The 22,220-nt window shown below is 39.4% G+C and overlaps 1 protein-coding gene across 3 annotated transcripts; it reads right to left on the reverse strand.

Annotated features, from left to right (window-relative positions):
• Positions 1-1,078: 1,078 nt before the first annotated feature.
• Positions 1,079-22,019, reverse strand: ELK4 (ETS transcription factor ELK4). 3 transcript variants are annotated; one of them, XM_022593634.2, is made up of 6 exons: positions 21,786-22,019; positions 19,712-19,848; positions 15,967-16,239; positions 13,999-14,874; positions 13,118-13,234; positions 1,079-11,383 (listed from the first exon to the last, which is right to left on the reverse strand). In XM_022593634.2, the coding sequence occupies exons 3-6, from the start codon at positions 16,228-16,230 to the stop codon at positions 11,285-11,287; spliced, it is 1,356 nt and encodes a 451-aa protein (XP_022449342.1). In that variant the 5' UTR covers positions 16,231-16,239; positions 19,712-19,848; positions 21,786-22,019; the 3' UTR covers positions 1,079-11,284. The 3 variants fall into 3 exon arrangements, with proteins under 3 accessions (XP_022449342.1, XP_022449344.1, XP_022449345.1); XM_022593636.3 differs by lacking the exon at positions 19,712-19,848 and having other exon boundaries at positions 21,786-22,018; XM_022593637.2 differs by lacking the exon at positions 19,712-19,848 and having other exon boundaries at positions 16,024-16,239; positions 21,786-22,016.
• Between the last annotated feature and the right edge of the window lie 201 nt (positions 22,020-22,220).

Raw genomic sequence — 22,220 nt, forward strand, 5'->3', positions numbered from 1 at the left:
TAGAAAGAAGAATCAATAGCTATATCTAAGGTGATCATGATTAATCTGTGAATATAGAAAACAAGATTGAAACAAATCTAAGAGTACCTTTCCTAAAATAAAATATTTTAAATTTAATAAGCATGTTGTCCATTACGAAGGACAGTCGATCCTTTTATAAAAGCTCAGAAACAAATGACCAAATGTTCCCCAAAGACAGGTCTCTCTCATACTGTAGGTTCCCATGGCTGATATTGTAGAAGAAACAAGACTCTGAGGGAGGACTGAGAACCACTGTTCCCTCTTACATATGATCAGAATAAGGGGAAGCAGGTAGGTTTTATACCACACTTCAATATCAGTTACAGAGAAAGTAGGCTTTTTTCCTGATCTTCTTTGAAGGGTCTTGACATCTCAGAGTGCTGTGGAATCACCCTGTTCCCAGATTTCCTTCTGCCACTTGGATGTGGGAATCTAACCCATCAGTATACCAGAATCTGGAAGTATACCAGATTCACAGTGACATAAAAAGTCTTTTAGAGAATTCATGTATTCATTTAAAAAAGATTTATTGATCACCTGCTAGGTTTAAAGCACTGATCCAGATGCAGATACAGCAGAGAATGGGACAGAAGTCCCTGCCTCACAAAGACAGTAAACAAGTAACGTGCCACAGGGTGAGTGATAATTGAGTGCATAAAGAAAGATAAAGCAGGGAAGGTGGATGTGAAGAGGGAATGTCAAGAGATGCTCCGATGGCCTTTCTAAAGAGGTGCCATTTATGCAGAAACCGAAATGAGAGGCAGGAGCAACCATCCAAAGACCTGAGGTATTTCCTGTCAGGCTGGGGACACAGCAAGTGCAAGGGCCTTAGACGGAATATGCTTATAGTGTCTGAGGAACAGCAAGCAGGCCAGTGTGGCTAAGTGCGGTGAGGAAGCGGGAAGAGTGGCAAATAAGTTGGGGTGGTAGCTGGGGGCTCAGATCATATAAGCCATGGTAGGAATGTGGATTTTTTTTTTTTTTTTTTTTTTTTTTTTAGTTAGGTGAGGTTATTGGGAGAGTTGTGGGCAGCAAGGGACATGATCTGATTTACATGTTTAAAAGTAATACTCTGGTTGTTGTGTGAAGAAGAGAGAGGCTGTGGAACAAGGATGAAACTGGGGACACCAGAAAGGGTATAATTGCAGTAAACTATGTAAGAGATGGTGGTGGCTTGGACAATGCCGGTAGCATCAGTAGTCAGAGTGATTGGGTTAAAGTATATTTTGAAAGTCAAACTGACAATTTGCTGATAAATCAGGTGTGGGGCATGAGAGAAAGACGGGAATCAAGGATAACCCCAAAGGCATTTGACTTGTGTTATGGGCATGTGATAAGGCCATTTAAGGAAAACCTTAAATGGTCTTCCTTAAGGAAGACAACGGGAGCGCTCAAGAGTTGTTTCAGGACATGTTCATTTTATGACGCTATGTTGGATGTCAAGAAGGCTGACAGATATAAAATCTAGAGGTTAAAAGAAAAGTCAAGCCTGAAGATACAAACTTCGTGGTCACCTACATATAAAGAATGTTTAAAGCCACGGGACTGAATGAGGTCATCTAGGGAGTACACGTAGAGAGAGATCGAAGATTGAGCCTTGGGATTCTGCAACACCGAGAGGTTTGAAAAAAAGAACAGGATCCAGCAGAGTAAATGAGAGAAGCAACCAGAGAAGTAGGAGGAAGTTCAGGAGAGAACGTGGTTTCCTGGAAGGCATGCGAAGAATATCTTAAGAAGGAGGAAGTAATCACTGCTGCTACGAGGTCCCATGTGGACTGAGCATCGGCCACTGGATGTGGCAATACGGAAGGTGACCTTGACTAGAGAGGGGTTTCTATCAAATGATGTGTATTCAAAACATACGAGAATCATAAAATCAACTCTGTTCCAGCAACCTCCTTGCCACCAATGCTTGCCACCTAACTTGCACAGCTATTAGAAATTATTGTCCCTGTTTCATTTTTCATTATATAATGCCCTCTTATTGGAAAATTATTCCAAATGAAGTCAACTTCGTGGACTCCCTTCAGTTACAGGGTGTATTCCAGTAAGTGCAGTGCTTTGTAGTGACAATCAGTGTGAAATCTTACAACTGTTAATGATTATCTCCTACCTAATAATGCCAGTTACCCAATATTAGGATATTCGTTTTATCATTAGATGCATCTGTGAAACACAGAAAGTACTGATAATTGCAAAATAGGCATTATGCCTCTCAAAAGAGGACGTGTCACCAGTCAGAAAGGTTAGAAAATGGTGGATTAAACAGGTTGGTTTTTTTTTTTTTTTGCGGTACGCGGGCCTCTCACTGTTGTGGCCTCTCCCGTTGCGGAGCACAGGCTCCGGACGCGCAGGCTCAGCGGCCATGGCTCACGGGCCCAGCCGCTCCGCGGCATGTGGGATCCTCCCGGACCGGGGCACGAACCCGCGTCCCCTGCATCGGCAGGCGGACTCTCAACCACTGCGCCACCAGGGAAGCCCTAAACAGGTTTTTTTTTACTAAAAGATTTCTTAGAGCTTTTAATATTCTGATACGCACTTCAACTCTCCAAGCGGTGAAGACCCCATTTCCCAAACTTATTCGCCCTCGTGGGACTACTGTTCTAGGCAATGCATTTTGAGAACATTGGTTTAGGGGAATCCAGCAGTCCTCACAAGTGGTTACCACCCAGTGTGCTGAGTGAACATTGCCCCATCATCTGAAGGGACATCTCACCAGGGCTAGTGAACTGTCGTCCCCTGCGGAACAGTTTTTTCCTCTTATTTTCATCTAGAGATATGAAACAGAGCTCTGATGGGATTCTGCCACCTATTAACCCGACTTGCCCCCATGTATATTTTATCAGACCAGTTCTAAAAAGGCCTAACTTCATTTGCTGAACAAACTGAAGTCTCTAGTTTCTAATCTCAAAAACTACGTGAAGAAAACAGTGCCTAGAGCGGAAATAAGCAAGAGCTGCTTCTTACAAAGGACTGAAACAAAAGAACCTGATTAAAATTTAAATACTTTTTAAAAATGTAAATAAATTTTAAAAGTAAAATAAAAAGATTTCACAAGGAAAATAATTTTTCTAGCCAGTCAGTACTCTTTTAATTCCTTTTTGTATCAACAGTCATTTTACAGTTTCCCCTTTTCACTACCTATCTCAACACAGGCTTTAAATATTTTAATGTAGATACACATCAAATAGTTGAAGGCCAGGTTTTAATGATAACCTTTGGGAAAGCGGAACTCTCCTTACCCACATTTAGCATAGACGGGAATATAATACACAAAGACTACCTCAATAGATGTGAGAGGAGGGAAATAATTCAGAAAGTCATTTTGTTAGAAATATTTATTTAAAAAAATACAATTGTCCATATCAAGTTGCACATACATCTATTAACATATCTGTATAATTTTGGACTTTAGTAAATTTGATACAGTGCTTTCTTAAAGCCAGCTTGCCATTATACAAAGCAGATTCCTCTGACAGTTCTTATATAAAATAGTTTTTAAAAATGTATCATCTTTCTAAAAAGATGCATATCATCATTACAGAATTTAACAATATTTTTGCATAAAACTTGAAGCCATAGAAAAAAAAAGATCACCTGATTGGTTATTCAGAGCAACCCCTTACTATGTCTGGAGGTGCACTGAGTATCAACTACACTTTTCCCTCCTAAAAGCAGCATATTATAAAGCCCTCAAAGTGCCAGCGCATATTCTTCCTCGCCAACCTAAACTCTGTGAAGTTTTTCTGCCACACGCATGTCGAGCTGAAGGCTCCGGCTACAGCCATACTAACTACCCTAAAACAACATCCCTTAGTTTCCCAACACGTTAAGTCAGACTGCTTAGCTAGAAGATGTGGCAGTTTCTCTCCAGCTGCATCAGCAATTAATGTGATTTTAATAAATGTTAGCAGTTACCATCATTTGAATTGCTTTTTTAGGAAAAAGAAAAGAAAGTGATTTTAATACTTCAAAGGTCTCCCTCATGTAAATTAAACAGATTAATCAAGACAAGTTGTTAATGACACTTTAACAATAATGCAGTCTTTTGAGTAGGTGTGCACTGGTATTATATGTAAGTATTCTGTTTATACAAAAGTAGTGGATACTAGATCTTATGAGAGATAGATTTCAATAAAATAAACAAGGGGAAAAATAAACAATGAAGTAACTGTCTTCTCAGCTAAATGAATCGGAGTTTAAGAAAAGCACCCTGACAAGTTCTTATTACAGAGGCCAAACTAAGACGCTGAGGTAAAAGAATACATCTCTCTGTGTTAACACCACAGCAGACATATGCTCTCTTTCTGACTTACACATTGGGTGGGCGAAAATCAAAAGTCTAACAGTAATTAATTTTCAAGTGTTATCCATACTTGAAGATCCAATAGGGCTCACAGAAAATTATTAGTTTGTTCTTCAAAGGACAAAATTGTACACTTTTTTTTAAAGCCAACTTGATTATCTAGTGTAAAGGGCAGAATTCTAAAAAACTAAGTCAAAAATTTTATTTGCCTCAAACCAAAGCCAACCAGTAGCAAAATGACTGGACTGAGTTTCATATTTAATCTTCCCTACCCACAAAGATAAATGAAACTGCTAGAAGGTAAAAGTGAAGAAATACATATGATTGTGACTAGAAAAGGTCGAATGGCCAAACCAAAAATAGGCCTCAAGTAATCAAAAATTAATTGCATTCATTTCTATCTTTACATATATGCATCTCAGTTCACTTCACTAATACTGAACAGGGAAGTTCATACAATATGCTACTTTATCACATAAGCAATGAATGTAATGTACACTTAAAGGCCCTTGGTAATACTGCCATCAAAAACAAAAAGTGTGAAATGTCTTAGAAAGGACTGTGTCCCCTACCTGACAGACAATAAGCAACAATGATTAAACAGAAAAGAAACTTAAATTTGGCGAATTCACAAAGTTGAGTGTAATCCACCAACTGCAAACCATTAAAAGTCATACATTTCTACAAAGCAGAATATTAAAAGCTTGTAAATTATTTTAAAGCATCCTAGCCAAAACAGCATACCTTACAGAGCCTAGAAGGGCTCATTGGGTAATCCACTTACCCTTCTCCAAACAGTCAAGTTCCAGAAAACATAAGCAAGCAATAAACCTTAACTTCCCTGACCCTCAATATCCTCAAGGTGAAATTAAACAAAATAATCATTAAGTGCTTCCAGTTATTAAAAACAGAACAGTGCTAATAATGGTGTCCCAAAAAGTGCCAAGTGATTTCATACCAGTATATGGCATTCCCACCCCTGAACTCTAGGCAAGCTTGAATGATGGACTGGCTAGAACTCAGGCCCAGCCACAGGGAACCTCCCCACCCCCAACCCGTCCAGAAGATCCCAGGCCTGTCCTCGCAGGGCTCATAATCCTTGGAGGGGACAAGAACAAGAATGGGCCCTTATGGGAAACAAGGCAAAGTTGAGAAGACCATTCAGCCCGAGATACTCTTGAGTTTTCTGCTAATGCTTTTTATGTACAGTTCAAAAGGATGAATAAGCTACAATGCCAGAATTCCTCCACCACTATATCAATCATGGTTAAATCTGTATTTTAGAAATACTACGTCTAGTATAAACCTCCTCTCTGAGAAACTTAGAACCCAACGTAACAAGGATTTTACACAAAAATGTAGAAGTTTTTAGAAAGAACATTCTTATTTGCTCAATAATACATGAATATAAGAAAACAGTTTAAGATGACTTTGCTTAGAGTATGTCACATGTAGCACTGTACAGTATTTCTAAAGAGTAGACAAGCAATTAGTCTTTAAGGCCTATGATTCTATGCATTTAAAAAAACAAATGTGCAAGGCATTAATTTTTAAAAAGTGACAACTGCAAAGTGCAGCCAATTTTTGTTTTTAAGTTTTAGTATAAAATAGCCTAGGATCCATCCTAGACTAGGATGACCATATGTTCCCTCTGAAAAATAGATTTATTTATACACGTACACACAAACATATACTCAGTCAATACATCAGTATATATACACACACATGTATGCACTCAGCCAATCAGAATGACTTGGAAAGAAATGCTCTAGTTTCCCAAAACATTTTAAAATAAAAACTTAAGCCTCATAAAACTTCTTGATCTATATTATACTCAAAAGATTAGAGTTCAAGAGACTATGTTTGATTGTATCCCTCATAAATTTTCTTGTTAAAGGTTTCATTGAAAACGTTAACAACAGCCTGAATTTCCTGGTTTCTATAGAAAGCTTAGAGCCAACCTTTCCCCTCTCACGCAGACCACTCTGATTTCCATCTTCACAACAGCTAAGTGTGGATGGCGGCACCCTAGAAATTGCTATTTCTGGCAGGCTGTCAATCTATCGCAACTTTTTTTTTTTCAGAAAAGTAGCTTGAAGAAACTGGCAGCTTCAAATGGAACATTTATACTACATCGATAACTCACCTTTTCAGTTCTGCTCTGTTTACAGGTAAAAACATGACTTTCATCCTAACAGGTTCCACCAAGTGCGAGAAATGAAACCAAGCCCCGCCTTCTTTTCTTGCTTAATACACCAACACCCACAAGAGTTCTAGATTCTAAGATTAAAACTTCAACTTCATGAGCAGAGTTCTGATGACACAGAGAAATAACAGGGCACCTGTTTCAGGCAACACCAGCAGCATTAAAAACAGTAACAACTGTTTATTTAATTGTTGATTAATTGTTGACCCAAAACCAAGAAGATAATTAACCAAACACCTTCCATCGAACTAATTCTCTGGTCAGAGTACCTGCTCAAGATAATTATGGCTGGCCTCCACTTCACTATTATGAATTGAACAATTAACTTCTCAATTCCATCCTGTCACACCCTCAGATCACAGACTGCGTACTTCATGAAGAGTCTAGTTTTCCCGTTGCTGTGATCCTTCACTCAGAGCTCCAGGCTTCTGCACAGAGACCTGCACTTGTCGCCATACTTGTTTACACACCTAAGAACGGCACCTCAGCACAATTCTAGATTTCTGGCATGGGTAAATAAAATACATACAATAAATGAAGTGACAGATAGAACAGACCCATCAAGAAAATACTTATTTGTTCAGATGCCAAAATGTTACCAAAAAAATAATAATAATAATAAAAAACTTACCAATGCAGCAAGAAACTGGAGGTTGTTATGTATTTTAACATAAAGCAACTTGAAATAATTCTGAAATTGTTGGTAAAATGTAACATTAATAAGGCCAAAAGAAGTTTGAGAGCAGCTAGTAAAATAAAAGTAAATTATAAAGTCACACCTAATATGAAAAGGAAAGAGACAACAGGGTGTCAAAAATAATAAGCATGAAGCTCTGGAAAACATTTGGTAATGGGCTATTTGGCAATGTATGAAAAAGAAATTTCTCATGAAAAAGAAATAGGAAATTTCAGAAAGTTGATGACAGGCTCTGCTGAAAAATTCCTAATCTCTACTGGAGATTTTACATAAAAATCAAATCAAATATGTAAAGGATTTCCCCATATATCACAACCAAAGCTTCCACATTGTATTTTTCAAGATTAGACTGACAAACAAACCCTGAGTCAGGGGGCTTTAAAGTAGAGTACATGCCTCCAGGGGGGGTGCACAAGACAATCTACTGGATGCAGGAAAAAAATATTAGAATTTCTACTCAAGATTTATTTTTATGCCATCCTTAATTTCTGTTTTGTGTTACGTCTTATAGTGTATATAGGACTTTAGTATAGCAGTATATAACTTAACATATATACATATAAATTTGCAATAGGGTATTTGTGTTCAAAGCCTTTTATTGATCAAGGTGTGTGTTCAGAAAGGTTGGAGACTGCTTTTCTGAAATGCCAGTGAATGGCTCTAATGTGCATAAATTCACTAGAAACATACAAAACTGCCTTTGAGAACTTTAGAATCATAACACAAGTTCTGAGATCAGGATGAAACGATGTCATTAGACTAGACATCACACAATGCCAAGTGTGAATGGCACTGAAGTGATAATATCAACAGCCTGCAGTTACAGTTCCAGAATTCCAAGCCTCTGATTTACTGTCTCCTCCAAGCCTAAGTAACACACAGTATGGAGAAAACTAAAAATTGTGCCATGTAAATAGATTCAACAGTCAGTGCTGCCTTTTTTGAGCTCCACTATAGTATGTAAATCTTCAAGGAATTGTAAAAAAAAAATCCAGTGTAAAAATAAATCTAGTACCCTTTTACTATAGGCTCATGGGCTTATTTTCCCCATCAAAATCTAAAGAAAAAAATTACTGTTACCTGTATTTTAACCACCAAGATGTAGAAAAATTAAACCTATATTTTAACTCAAAGTAGCATAAGGCTGACCTTTTGAGGGTTTCTGGATTCTTCCATCATGTATAAAATTTTAAAAAATCAATGGAAGTTTCCACCTTTGAACACATAAAATATGCCATGAGGAATATTATATCACAAAAGCACTGTGACAAGCCAAAAAGAAAAAATTATTTTAGAAATTATGTGAAAATCCACCCTAGGGTGAAATAAATGCAGTGGTTCGCTGGCTGAGTGTGTGGCTCTGAGCCAACTGTGCGCCCCCCTTCTCAACTCCAAGGTGGTGGCTTAAAATCAACCACAGAGGGAGTAACTTACACGACGGGAATCAGCAAATGCTACAATTTAAGGGCCTTTTTTTTCCCTTCAGAGAGCCTGGTGGTTAAACATCTCACAGCATACAACTGACTAGATATCGGCCAGAGCAAATGAAAAGTTAAGCTAATCACAGCAGAAGTCGCAAAAACTCACTAAACCTGCTCCCCTATCTTAACTTGGGCTCCTTTGGCCAACCAGCATTCATCCTGGCAAAGTGACTAGTGATGGATACCAGCTACCGCTACCAAATATAAGTCTCTCCAGTGAATACTGATCTTAAGTGGTATGTCACCTTTTGATGCTAAGAAGAACTCTGTGGATGTTCAAAAAAATACAAAACAGAGACTTTTCCAGGAAGGAGGTAGTTTACAAATAGAACGATCTGCCTCATACACACTTGCACTATAGTTGCAGTTTCATTTCACTTAAAAAAGTGAACACATACATACACACAAACACACACACCAACTTCCCCAAAACAGTTGACCTCAAAGAGAAAGCAGATCATCACCAACCTCCTAAGGCCCACACCTCTCAGAGACTTCTGGGAGAGGTTTATAGGCAGAGGACTCACTAAAACTGGTTCCTAGGAAGTTGCTTTGACCGAGTTTTCATGACGCCCTTGGTTCCAGGCACCCCTGTGCTGAGACGGTTAATTATCAAAGATACTATCTATGAAAACAAACCAATGGCTTTTCTCCTTTGACTCAAAATAAGATACTTTTGTGCTTTAAAAATTTAAAATATCTAGTTAAATCAAGCCATCAATATTTACTTATCTAATGTTCAAAATGTGAACTAACCTAATAAAAACTAGTCCAAAGTGCTGCTGAGCAGTCTAATTTCAAAGAGGCATGCAAACGAAATGATTCAACGTGGGAAGAAAATCCAGCATGTCTGCTCCCCATCACTACTGAACACTACCCTTCAACACTGCTGTTGCACGTCTCAGGAACAGAACTTTTCAGCTGATAACCACAAATGAACCAGTAACAGTCTCCAACAGTACAAATATAAAGGCAGCTCCCTGAATACTGTCCTTCTGCTACTAATGAACTAGCATAGCCATCTTATGCTAGAGTTTCTCCATACTGTATAAAACAAAGTGAACTTTATGTATCTGGAAGATGCTGGTTTATAGCAGTGTCACTTTGAGCCCTCAAGTCCTTACTACTCCCTTATTCCATTTACTTCAGGTGGTTAATTATAGGAACTATTTCTAGGGTTAAAAGGCTAGTTTAATGGGCAGGGTGGTGGTGGTGGTAGCAGCATATCATCTGATCCTGGACTTTAAAGCCAAGTTTTTCAAAAGACTCAACTGTGACGTTGGTATCAAATCACTTTAGGGGATCAACAAATCTGTCTGCACCTGGCACTGATTACTATATGGTAATATTTTATAAATTTGGTAGAGATGAAGGCCTAAGTTTTTCACTACTAATATGAATAATCCAATCCCTATGTATGAGCATTGCCAAATGAACTCTGCTCCTTTCTTATTAAAAAAAAAAAAAAAAACTCCAAGAAATAAGCATATCTTTACTTCACTACAGATTTGGAGGCTTCACTTTGCTTTTCATCTTCCTAATTACTTGTTAAAACTATCACAACCTCTAACAACCTTAAATTTAAAAGACAAATATACGGTAGAAAATGGGATAAAATGAACAGAGAAAAGGGTCCTTCATGCCGGTACCTTCCAACTGAGAAAAGCCCTACATGTTGTTTCAAGTTATTCAATTGAATCTTCGACTCAGAGATGCCTCAAAATTTCAAACCCCAGGTTCATCTCCCTAAAAGCCATCATTTACCATACTGTATTCCGTGGGTGTGTAATCATACCACCTAGAGAGCAGATGACATTTCTGTGCCAGATATGGGGTCCCATGTTCTCACTGGTTGTTCCAAATACTGTTTTAAGTCCCCGGTTTAAAAATCTCCCTAAGTGGGAATAAACTAGCTCCATGCTCTGTTGACAGGTTCAGACAAGATCACACATATGGCTAAGAGATCCACCCTGAATAAATGTAAATAAGATGCCTTTTTGTGGAGTTGCTTACATATGTTATAGTTCATAGCAAAACAGAATCTACCCAATAGTCCTGCTCCAATCTTACTTTGTGTGAATAGGAATGATTCTTTTTCCTCTACTGCTTATGCACAACTCAGTATTCAACAGAGCACATTAAAGTCCTAAAGATATGGCCAATTTCATTTAAGTAGTATTTCTTTATATAACATGCTCAAAGCATAATTTTTTTCCTGGCCAAAGGGTCCCAATAAGGCAGGAGGAGTAACTTTGTTCTTAATTCTCTTGCAAAGCATAGCTAGCTGCTAAACCCCACCAAAAATTTCTTTAACACAAAGTTCAAAATATTTTTTAAAAAGAAAGAAAAAGAGGGAGGTGGAGTCTGGACTCCAATTAAGGCATTTTTATACACAGTCTAACTTGAGTCCTATTGAAAGGGAATCCTAAAAAAGCATTTTTAATGGAGAATGGCAGAAATCACAATAGTCTATTATCAGCATTGTGATGTATCAATTGCTCACTTTAAATGTAATCATGTTGGGTGTCTCTTGGGTGTTATTCCTTGGTTCTCTCATCCCACAAGTGCATAGGTTATGTTTTCTGTAGATCTGGGGAAAATGGGCCAGGGGTGGAAGGTCCATCCAGGCCAGACAGAGTGAACGGCCCATGACTGTTCAGCACAGAAGGAAACTGAGAAAGAAAATAAAACACATTATCGTCCTATTATGCAACCCTAAATTTCACTTTCTGTCCCTATTATATTCCCTGAGGCAGAACATGACATCCACCTGCAGTGGCTCACAGGACAAAGGCAGTAATTGTTTATCATGGAAGAATATGATGTCACAGAAACTTTTAAAAAATTGTTTGTCTTATATGTTAAATATTAACACCCTCCAGCGTACCTTGATGGAATGGAAAGAACAAACCTATACTTTCCCTCAGATGCTAAGGTACACAGGTTCACACTTGACTTCAAATGAAGGTTTTAGAAAGTTCAGTAAATGACAGTATGCACTACAGAGTATAATTCAATTGTATAGCAAATCACAGACTATCAAAAAGAGGTCCAGAGGAGATGCCCATCTCTTAACTGCTGCAAGTAGTTGTAGGGTGCTCATCCTACAAAAGGGCTCCCCATCATGTATTCTGAGACCAAATGTATATGGAGATTCCAGGCTGGAGCCACATGAGCACTATGACTTTCTCTCTATAATTCAATTATCTGTTTGTGAGAGGCAAAGAAAAATGTAAAATGAAATATGGAAAATTCTCAACACTCTATTCAATAATTTATAAGATTTTGCAAAAAACAAATTGCAGAAGTAGTAAGATTTTTAATTTTCTTTCTTTTTTTGCCCCTCACCATTCCATTTCCAAAAGAACAAATGAAAATTTAAATTACAAAATCTAAGAAAATCTCCCAGGGAGTCACCCTTGAATAAGTGAATGAATCAACTACAAGAAAGCCTACAAGTTATAAAGTCTAGATGTTCTGGGCAAAAAAATGGTTTAAAGCTGTGAGACCGGGACTTCCCTGGTGGTCCAGTGGTTAATTAAAAATCCACCTTCCAGTGCAGGGCACGAGGGTTCGATCCCTGGTCGGGGAACTAAGATCCCACATGCCGCGGAGCAACTAAGCCCGTGCGTCACAACTAGAGAGCCCAACTCGAGAGAAGCCCATGCGCTGCAACTACTGAGCCCGTGCGCTCTAGAGACCACGCGCCACAACCAGAGAAGCCCACACGCCACAACAAAGAGCCCACGTACTGTAATGAAGACCCAGCGCAGACAAAATTAAATAAAAATAAATAAATAAATACCTTAAAAAGAAAAAGATTAATAATACCTGCCTTGCAGGGTTTTAATAAATAAAGCAAGCTGTGAGACCTTTCCTAATATCTTGGTTAAGAGGTAATACAATATTCATTTTTTAAAATATATATATTTAAAATGCTGATGAATATCAATTCTGAATGAGGGGGGAAATGGGAGTATTTGATATACTATTCTCAAGAGTTTTCTCTATTTTTTTAAAGTCCTCAGTTAAAAGGGGAAACCCCTCTAAAAAGAAATATATGTATATATATATACATTTTCTTTTTTTAGAAAAGAGGATTTCTAGCATTTAAAATGACCCCAAAAAAATTGGATAGGCTCAAAATCTACTACAGTTTTAAACAATTCTTGATCTAATTCAAATGTATGGGATAGTAAACAATGAAAAGGAAACTCTGCCGTGAATATTTATCTGAGTTGTCTGCTGGCCAGAAAATTAACACTTAGAAATTCAAAAATAAATCTAAGGAATACTTATTAAGTAGAAGTTTTACAATGATTAACTGAAGAGTGGATACTGCCTTTTTGCCTCTTTCTTCATTTACCACACCCCAATTACAGAAGACAAGCTTTTATGTAATTTACCTGGAAAAGTGTGTTAGCACCTTGTAGCCTGGCTGGACTTAGGGGAGCAACAGGGCTGAGAGTACTCCAAAAGTGGATACTGGAGAGCAAGGGGCTCGGAGTCAGTAAGATGGGTGTCTGCAATACACAAACCAAAAATATAACTAAATGGCTTATCAGGATTATGTTTACCCTTGTAATACACAAATAGCTCGGAATCCAAATATTGTCCTATTCTCCACTCCAAGTATCTCCAAGTAGGAAATCTTATCATGAGGAAAAACTCAGAAATTACTTTTACAACCCAAGTAAGATAAAGGTCAAAATATTTTCTAACCCGTTTTTGGTAGAATCTTTTTCAAATAGAAAAACAAAACCAATCTGAACTTTGGTATGGAGAAATTATGGGTAACTGAGTCACAAACATATTTTCCCCTTAATAATGTGTAGGTCTAGGAGTAATCTAACTATTTAAATGTTATATGAGATGAGCAAGTTAAGAAATAGCTAATGAAAATAACTGCACAAACTTGTAAGGACCTCAGGATCTGTTGTCTTCTAACTTGAGATTATCACTGTTGTTTTATATGACCCCCCCACCCCCAAAAAAAGAGAGAGAGAGAGAATATACTTATTTTCTTTAGGAGAAAGTGGAAACACCAAATACTTATTTACTTGTAGAACAATGAATTTTTTAACACAATACTCCAAACCTTTTATTTTGACAATCCTAATTGAGGTGAGGAATTGGGTTACTTTCACAGGGTCATATAACCTTCTGTAAGGCAAGCCTATGTAGCCAAATGAGAACTTGAGGTTATAAATTCTGGATTTGTTTTAAAAGGTGAGTAAAAACAAACAAAACCAAAAAAATGCAGCACTAATAAGAAAGAAAGTGTTACCTGTGAAAAAAGTGCTGGCGTAAGAGAAGCTGTAGGGAGAGATGGGCTTAATATTCCCAGTGGGCTTGGATCACTGCCCGTGATCACCAGGGTTGGTGCCAGCTCTAACCCCTTGGGTTTCTTGGACCTTGATGAATTATTTGTTTTGTCCTTTTCTGGCAAAGCCAAATCCTGGTCTTTAGGCTCCAGGGACAAGTCCTCCGGAAGTTCCATTGGCTGAGAAGCCACTGATTCCATGTCTGTGTCCATGTCTGGGTTGGAACTCAGTGGTGGTGAAGGTGTTCTAGAAGGCTCCTGCAGAGGGGACACGGACGAAATAGGTGGTGTGGTGGTAAAAGCGGCAGTTACACTAGATGCAGAAGTTGGTGCTTCCAGAGAAGGCAGTCTGGGGGAAGCCAAATTCTCCAACGCTTGCATAGTTTCTTCTGAAGATGGAGAAATACTTGGGCCAGTAGAGATGGCAGCAGCAAGAGGTTCAACTGGTGGCTTTTTGGCAGGTGTGGTTACAAATTTGATAACAGATGGTGTTGGCTCCTGAGGAGATTTTTTCTCTGCCAGTTTCTCAGCTGGATTCTCAACCTTTATAGATTTGAAAAGCTTCCTGTTGGAGGAGCTCAAAGAGTTGAGAGTAAATGAAGAATATAAGCCGGAGTGTATGTAGTCATTGCGGCTAGAGGTCTTGGCACCAGGCTGTGGTGGCTTCTCTTTCCCGCCACTCTCCACATCTTTGGAACTGTTGCTGCTGAGTTCACTGACGCTGAAAGCCTCACAGTCTCCCTCAGCCCTGCCCACTGTCATCGGATCCATGTTCAGAATCTCTGGGTACGAGACAAACTTGTACACAAACTTCTGACCATTCACTTTTTTAATGATATTCTGTAGATAAATAAAATAAACACTCTTAGACTTTCTTAAACTTTTCTTAAGCATTTCTTAAACTTTACCCACCCCCCATGAAAAAGCTGACCAAATGGGGTTCTCTATTTGATAGGTAGTTTACTTGAAAGCTTCAAAATCATCTAAATTTATCTAGCCATACCAAACACAGTTCCTACTATTATGGAGTACAAGTTAAAAACAGTTAAATGTCTTATTAACAACTGAACTAATATGTTACATAAAAGCTGAAAGATTTTAATTGCTTAACACTGTCAGCCAAGTATCTGTATGAAGTCAAAAATTTCTGAACTGCAATCTCAAATAACTCCAAAGGTACAAGCCATTCACATGTTGAGGAAGCAAAAAGGAATTCAGAATATTACTTCTGCTAAGGTTCCTACTTCCTTCAGAAACTCCAGCTGCTTCTTACCTCATCTCTCCATACAGGAAAGCTGATAACATCAACCACTCAAAGGTGAGAGAAATTAAGATCCCAGCTTCTCACTTTAATTCTACCCATTTGAGCCATTTATTTCACTTCAGTGCCCAAGAATGTATTCAAAATAATAAGAAATTAAACAAAAAAGTTTTAACTAAGAAATCACATCTAGGTACTAACAGCTATTCTTTAAGGTATTAATTTGTGTTCCAGGTTAAACTAAAAAGTAAAAATTAAGTAGAGCTAAAAAAATGAGTAAATATGAGACAATTTTTAAAGTAAATTATGATATAAACAAGAGTATTCATCCTCAAGAATCTCAAAAGTTCCTTTTCCTTATTCCAACTCTATAATCATTTTTTCTTTAAAGACAACTGTAATTAGGAATAATATATGAGCAATGGGAGCTGGGTACTGAATAAGAATTTGCAGAAATACACCTGGAACATTTACATCTTTCAGCCTAATTCCAAACCGCTGAAGCTGTAAAATAAATTGAATTAAAATAAACCAGAACAGTGATCATTTCACAATGTATACAAATATCGCATCATTATGTTGTACACCCAAAACCAATATAACTTTATGTCAATTATACCTCAATTAAAAAAATTTTCTTTTAATAAATAAATAAACCAGGACATTAGTACCTCTAACCTCACCAGAAGAGAAGCATCAATTCTTGTTTTGAGGTGGATGTGTATTACCTTCACATAATAGTATCTGAGGGCTCGGCTGAGTTTGTCATAATTCATATTAGGCTTGTTCTTTCGAATCCCCCAGAGACGAGCCACCTCTTCTGCCTGCAAAAGCTTGAACTCCCCATTATTAGAGGTCCAGCAGATCATGTGATCGTTCTGAGGCTCCTTTAGGAGCTGAAGGAGGAACTGCCACAGGGTGATAGCACTGTCCATAGCAATGAGCTGAAAGAGGCATAGGGTAAGATACACAATTAACAGCCAACCGTATATGTCAGACACTGTTTTAAGTACTCTAACTGTATTAGACTAATTACTCATTTTATCCCCACAACAATCCTATAAGACAGATACTACTGCAGCCTCATTTTAAATGTGAAAAAACTGATTCATTAAAGAGTTAAGTAACTTGTCTAAGGTCACACACGTAAATGGTGGAGCTGAGATTTAAACGCAGGCAATCTGGATCCAGAGTCCAAACTCTTAAGCATGCCACGCTGCTTAAGAGAAGTCTTGCTGTGAGATAAAGCTAGTTTCATAAATTGCAGGAGCAGACTGACGAATGCCAACCAGTAGAGTATCACTGTTATTAAATTTTACCTTAAAAACTCATTGTCATATTCTCTGAGGAGGCCACCATTTCAGCACCTATCTAAATTAGCCCAGCTGGTTTATTTGCCAGGATATGTTGTGTGTCTCAGGGTGGCCCAGAGGTATAGGGAATAATCTGCTTTTGCTCCACTGGTATTTCTCCTCCAAATAGTTTCCATTATCATAAATGTAATTTACACACAAATTGGCAGCACTGAAAATTCAGCAAAATGTTCCCTAAGTTACAAGTCCTGTCACCATTCTGTCCACAGGGATTCCACCTGCACAGATCCTCCTTTTATTTGATTAGCAACCTTTATTTGATTATCAAGACTGGAACTGAAATATCTTTCAGTATCTCAAGTTTTAGGATCTCCCTATTTAGGCCAGAGTTTCCTAAATTCAGCACTATTGATATTTTGGGCCAGATTAGTTTTTTGTTCCTGGACGCTGTCCTGTGCATTGTAGTTTAACAACATCCCTGGCCTCTACCCACTAGATGCCAGTAGCACCTCCTGCCCAATTTGGCAATCAAAATGTCTGCAGACATTGCCAAATGTTCTCCTGGGGGGACCATATCATCTCAGTTAACAACCATTGGTTTAGGCAATGGAGCAGCAAGGAAATGTTCTCACAAAGTTATTTTCCTCACAAAAACTTCCAAACACCTTGTTTATAAGGAAGAATTTTTTAAGTATTTTTAAACATCTTTATTGGAGTATAATTGCTTTACAATGGTGTGTTAGTTTCTGCTTTATAACAAAGTGAATCAGCTATACATATACATATATCCCCATATCTCCTCCCTCTTGCATCTCCCTCCCACCCTCCCAGGAAGAATTCTTTAGGGCAGAAACTCTGGCCATATATAAGCACATTCTAAAAAGTCTATAATTGAACTTTACACACACACACACACACACACACACAAAACAAAAAACCTTCCTTTTTAAATCTATGAATTAGATCTCACTGGATCAGAACAGGACTTAAATGAAATCAATTCTGTTAAAATGCTGTAAAAACAGGTAAATTGACTACAACAAAATTTAAAACTTTTGTGCTGCAAACAATACCATCAAGTGAGGAGACAATCCTTGGAATGGGTGAAAGTATTTTCAAATAATAAGGGACTTTCATCAAAAAGTATAAAGAATCCTTACAATTAAAAAACAAACTGAAAATAAGCCAAGGTTTTGAAAAGACATTTCTCCAAAAAGTAATACAGATATCCAACAAACACATGAAAAGATGCTCAGTGTCATTAGTTACTAGGGAAATTAAAATCAAAACCACACAAGATACCACTTCACACCTACTAGGATGGCTACAATCAAAAAGACTAATGCTAAGTGTTGGCTAGAATGTGGAGAAAAGTGAAACCCTCATACATTGCTGATGGGAATGTAAAATGGTGCAGCCACTCTGGAAAACAGTTTGGCAGCTCCTCAAAATACTAAACACAGAGTTACCATATGACCCAGTAATTCCACTCGTAGGTATATGCCCAAGAGAAATGAAAATATATGTCCACACAGACACTTACACAGGAATGTTCACAGTGGTATTCACAATACCCAAAAAAGTAGAAACCACCCAAATATCCAACAACTGATGAGTGGAGAAGCAAAATGTAGTATAACCACAGAGTGGCATATTAGCCAGAAAAAGGAATGAAATACTGATATGGGCTACTTCAGTGGATGAACCTTGAAAACATTACCCTAAGTGAAAGAAGCCAGCCATTTATATGAAACATCCGGAATAGGCAGAAAGTTGATTAGTGGTTGCTTAGGGCTGGGAATGGGGAATGGGTGGGGAGAAGAAAAGGGGAGTGACTGTTAATGGGGTGGTGAAAATATTCTAAAGTTAGAGCGTGGTGGTGGTTATACAACTCTGTGAATATACGAAAACCACTCAACTGCACTAAGTAGGTGAATTTTATGGTATGTGAATTATTTCTCAGTAAAGATGTTAAAAACAAACACTACAAACAATACAACGGTGAGGCCTGAGAAACCTAACTCTTAACTATGTACAACTCACAAAGCGTCAACAATGTCTACTTCCAAAAAGGGCAAAGATGAGGAACTATACTAGAAAATATCTGAGTTTCTGTAACTTCTGAGACATTCAAAAAGTCCTCCAATTATCCTGTTATCACTTCGAAGCTGGTTATACAGAGATACTGTCATCCAAAAGTAGAGTTGGGAAAATAATAAAGAATAGAATAGGGGAGATGCCTCCCACATTTACAGAGTTAATGGCCATGAATGTAAGTCTCTTTCATCACAGTCATATACTCTGTTCATTAGGGAAACCACTTCCCTAGATGGACAAAAGCATTCACATCACCAGTGGGTTGTAAAGAAGTATTACATTATTAGATACTAAGTGATAATAATGTACAAATATGAAATGCTACTTTAATGCTAAATAACTATGCTCACTAGAAATCATAGTTTCCCATAGCCTCACTTAAGCTGGGTTAAAACAGAGGTTTTATATTATATCCATCAAGTATTGGGCAGGGAGGTGGGGGGGATGGTCCCTGCCATTTCTCTGACTTTACTGCAGAGGCTTTTCTTCTGATAATGCCTGTTCATGGCAAGTTACTTTTTAACTACATATGTTTCCCATTTAAACAATTATTTGTTAGTCTAAATCTGTTACAGCTACTTCCCAGTAAATTTCAGCTTAACCAGAGAACTCAGTCTCCACGTTTCCAAACATCATCTTCATTATCAACAATGCTTACAGCACTGTGTGAATATGTGTGAGAGAATGATAATGGTGATGCTGTTGAAGCTAGAAAGGAGGGGAAGAGGAGAGAGGAGGAAAGAAGAAAATGAACGGGGCAGAGAACCGGAATCTCAAGACTATTACACATTTGGTGCCTGTAATTCCATTTATTTTTGGAAAAATTCCCCAAACCAAATCCTAGAGTCTTAATGCCTATCACGCAGATGGTGCTTGAGCCCCTCAGGTTTATAATGGCTAAGCAATACACGCAACGAAAAGGAAATAACCATCAACAGCTCCACAATGAGTACACAAGTGCCATCCTGAGCAAATGGGAGGTGTTCCCAAGGTGGTGTCGGTTTACCTCTCGTTATTAGGAGAGAGTGTGTACTGAGCCAAACGCTGGTGGGGCTGTTGCATACTGCAGGGCAGAACCCAACCGTGTGGACAACGCTGCAGCTTCTCTAGTGTACTTCACAGTGCATCGGGGATGGGAAATGGCTGTGAAAGAAAATGGGCACTGTGGTTTTGGACTTACGTACTGGAAAAAAAAATTTCTTTTGCGAAAAGCTAACGAAGACATAAAATGGACATCCTCAGTGGGTACTTTAAAGGAATATTTTACTCATTCAATTTTGATAAGTTTATTCTTTGACTGAAAAGGTGGTGAACTACTGGGCATATAGTTAAGCTGAACCTCTTCATTTTAGTTCCTAGAAGTGTGCCATTAATATGAAATTCAACAATTTCTTCAGCCATAAAAGAGAATTAAAGGAAAAAAAGTTACAGAAGACAGTTATTTAAAATTACAAAGAGTGAAATAAAGTCAAAAATATGAAATACTTTTATTCTCAGTCAAAAGAACCCCAAACCCTTTCTTTTTCTTCTCACGAAAATCTCAATGTTTCTACAATTACAGTTTTTTCCAGGAGTTACAGTTTTAAAAGAGACTTTTAGTACAAGTATAATGAGGGAGGGAAATACTTAACTGATCCAAATGAAGGAATCTGATTTTTGAGGGATTAAATGTGGAAAACATAACTGATTCTAACTTAGCACTTCAAAGATAGTAGATTAGTTCCTGTGCTAAAATGAAAGGAGCATGTTGGAGTAACTCATTAGGGAAAGGAAGCCTCTATTAAGTGAAACCTTTCCCACCCTAAACATGTTTATAATACACATAGTCCAGTTGCTGTGGTGACCCATGGCCCAACTATTTTTCAGAAACAGTAGCTAAGACCCCCAAAAATAAATGTCTCTAAATTCATAGTGCTGCTTAAGTAAAACAAAAGCAAATTATGAAATGTATCAAGCCTAGTTTTGACTTAAAATCATCGTAGTTGTCAAAAAGTAATCTGGTGTATCTAACTGTACAGTATCCTATACTAACAGAATATTAAAAGTGTACTGTTACATTACCATAAAACTTAAAAACAACATTTCCCTAAATGGATTCCACTTAACGCAGTTTTAACATTTAAACAAAATTAAAGAGGGGAGAGTTCCTGAGGGGGAAAACTGAATCACAATACATTTTAATGAAAACACCACTGACAGTCTTAAATATTGAAGCACCAAGTTTTCCACGCAGTGGGGCGGTGAGTGGGAGATGGCAAAGAGGGAGGGAGGCTCTGATCCACCAACCAAAGAGATGGGTGAACCGTTCTGATGAGGAATAAAATTCCAGAGTCTTTCTTTAAATGCCCTAAACTTCAAATAGCAATAGCTTGGGAAAAAGCCGATTGTGTATCGTTTGACTACTTCAGCCAACAATGCCCTTTATTTCCTGTCAAAGCCAGTTAACATTCGGCCCCCAAAAGATGTTTCCAATTGATCTTCCTAGGGATGAAGAAGCCACCAGCCTCGCGGCAGCTGTACATTAAGCGGAAAGTAAAGAGGGGAGGGGGGTTGCGGGAGAGAAACAGAAAAAGAAATGAAACTTGACACCGGATGAATAGCGAGCTTGGGGACAGGAAGAGACACGGATGACCGTGTGCCCCCGAGGAGATCAAAGTCCAGGGGAAGAGCCGCAACCTCACCGGGCCTGGGTAAGCACTGAATTACTGTACTTTCACTTTCCAACTTCCTGTCACTACAGAAAGTCAGAATTGCTCCCCTTTTGCCCCCCCCCCCAAAATCACTGCCACCTTTTGCCCCAGGGACCTCGCGGTACCAAATAAGGGGCGAAGAGAGCGCAGCGGGTCGCGCCGCATCTACCTGCGCGCCTCGGGGCTAGGGCCGCCTGAGCGGGCGGGGCGGGGCAGGGCAGGGGCGGATCCCTAGGGGAGCGCGCGCCGCAGCCCCCGCGCCCGCCCCCACGCGCTCGTTTCCTGTTGTGCAGCGAGCCCCTCGCCCCCGCCCGCGTTCCCCGCTGTTGGGGGGCCTCAAGACCCCGACGGGGTGCGGGGTGGACGGGGCGTGCGGGGCTGGCCGCTCACCGAGGACGCGCGCGGGGCTCCCTCTGGGTCTCCGCCTCGAACACGATGCTCCTCTCCGCCCGCCGCCTTCTCAAGCTGGGAGCTCGAGGATGGCGCGGCAGCCGCTGCGACCCCCGCGGCGGAGCCGGAGAAGGCACCGGCGGCCAAGCCAAGCCCGCCGGGTGCCCGCAGCCGCCCGCATCTCCCGCCGCCGCCGCACCAGCCGCGGCTCCTCGCGCCCCGCCCTCCCCGCCCTCCCCGCCCCCACACGCGGCGGCGGCGGCGGCGGCGCGGGTCGTCGGGGCCGCTACCCGCTGGGCGCGCGCTCGGGGCGTTCTTCGCCGCGGCCGAGCCTGCCAATCGCTCCGCGGCCGCCGCCACTCTCAAACCCCCCGGCTGCGTTGGGGCCCCTCCCCGACGCCGGAGCTGCCGCGCGCCACTTCCGGGGGCGTGAAG

Source organism: Delphinapterus leucas, chromosome 1 (assembly GCF_059928025.1).
Source record: "Delphinapterus leucas isolate spDelLeu-1000000601 "Yukka" chromosome 1, BTC_Dleu_Yukka2, whole genome shotgun sequence".
Classification (NCBI taxonomy): Eukaryota; Metazoa; Chordata; class Mammalia; order Artiodactyla; family Monodontidae; genus Delphinapterus; species Delphinapterus leucas.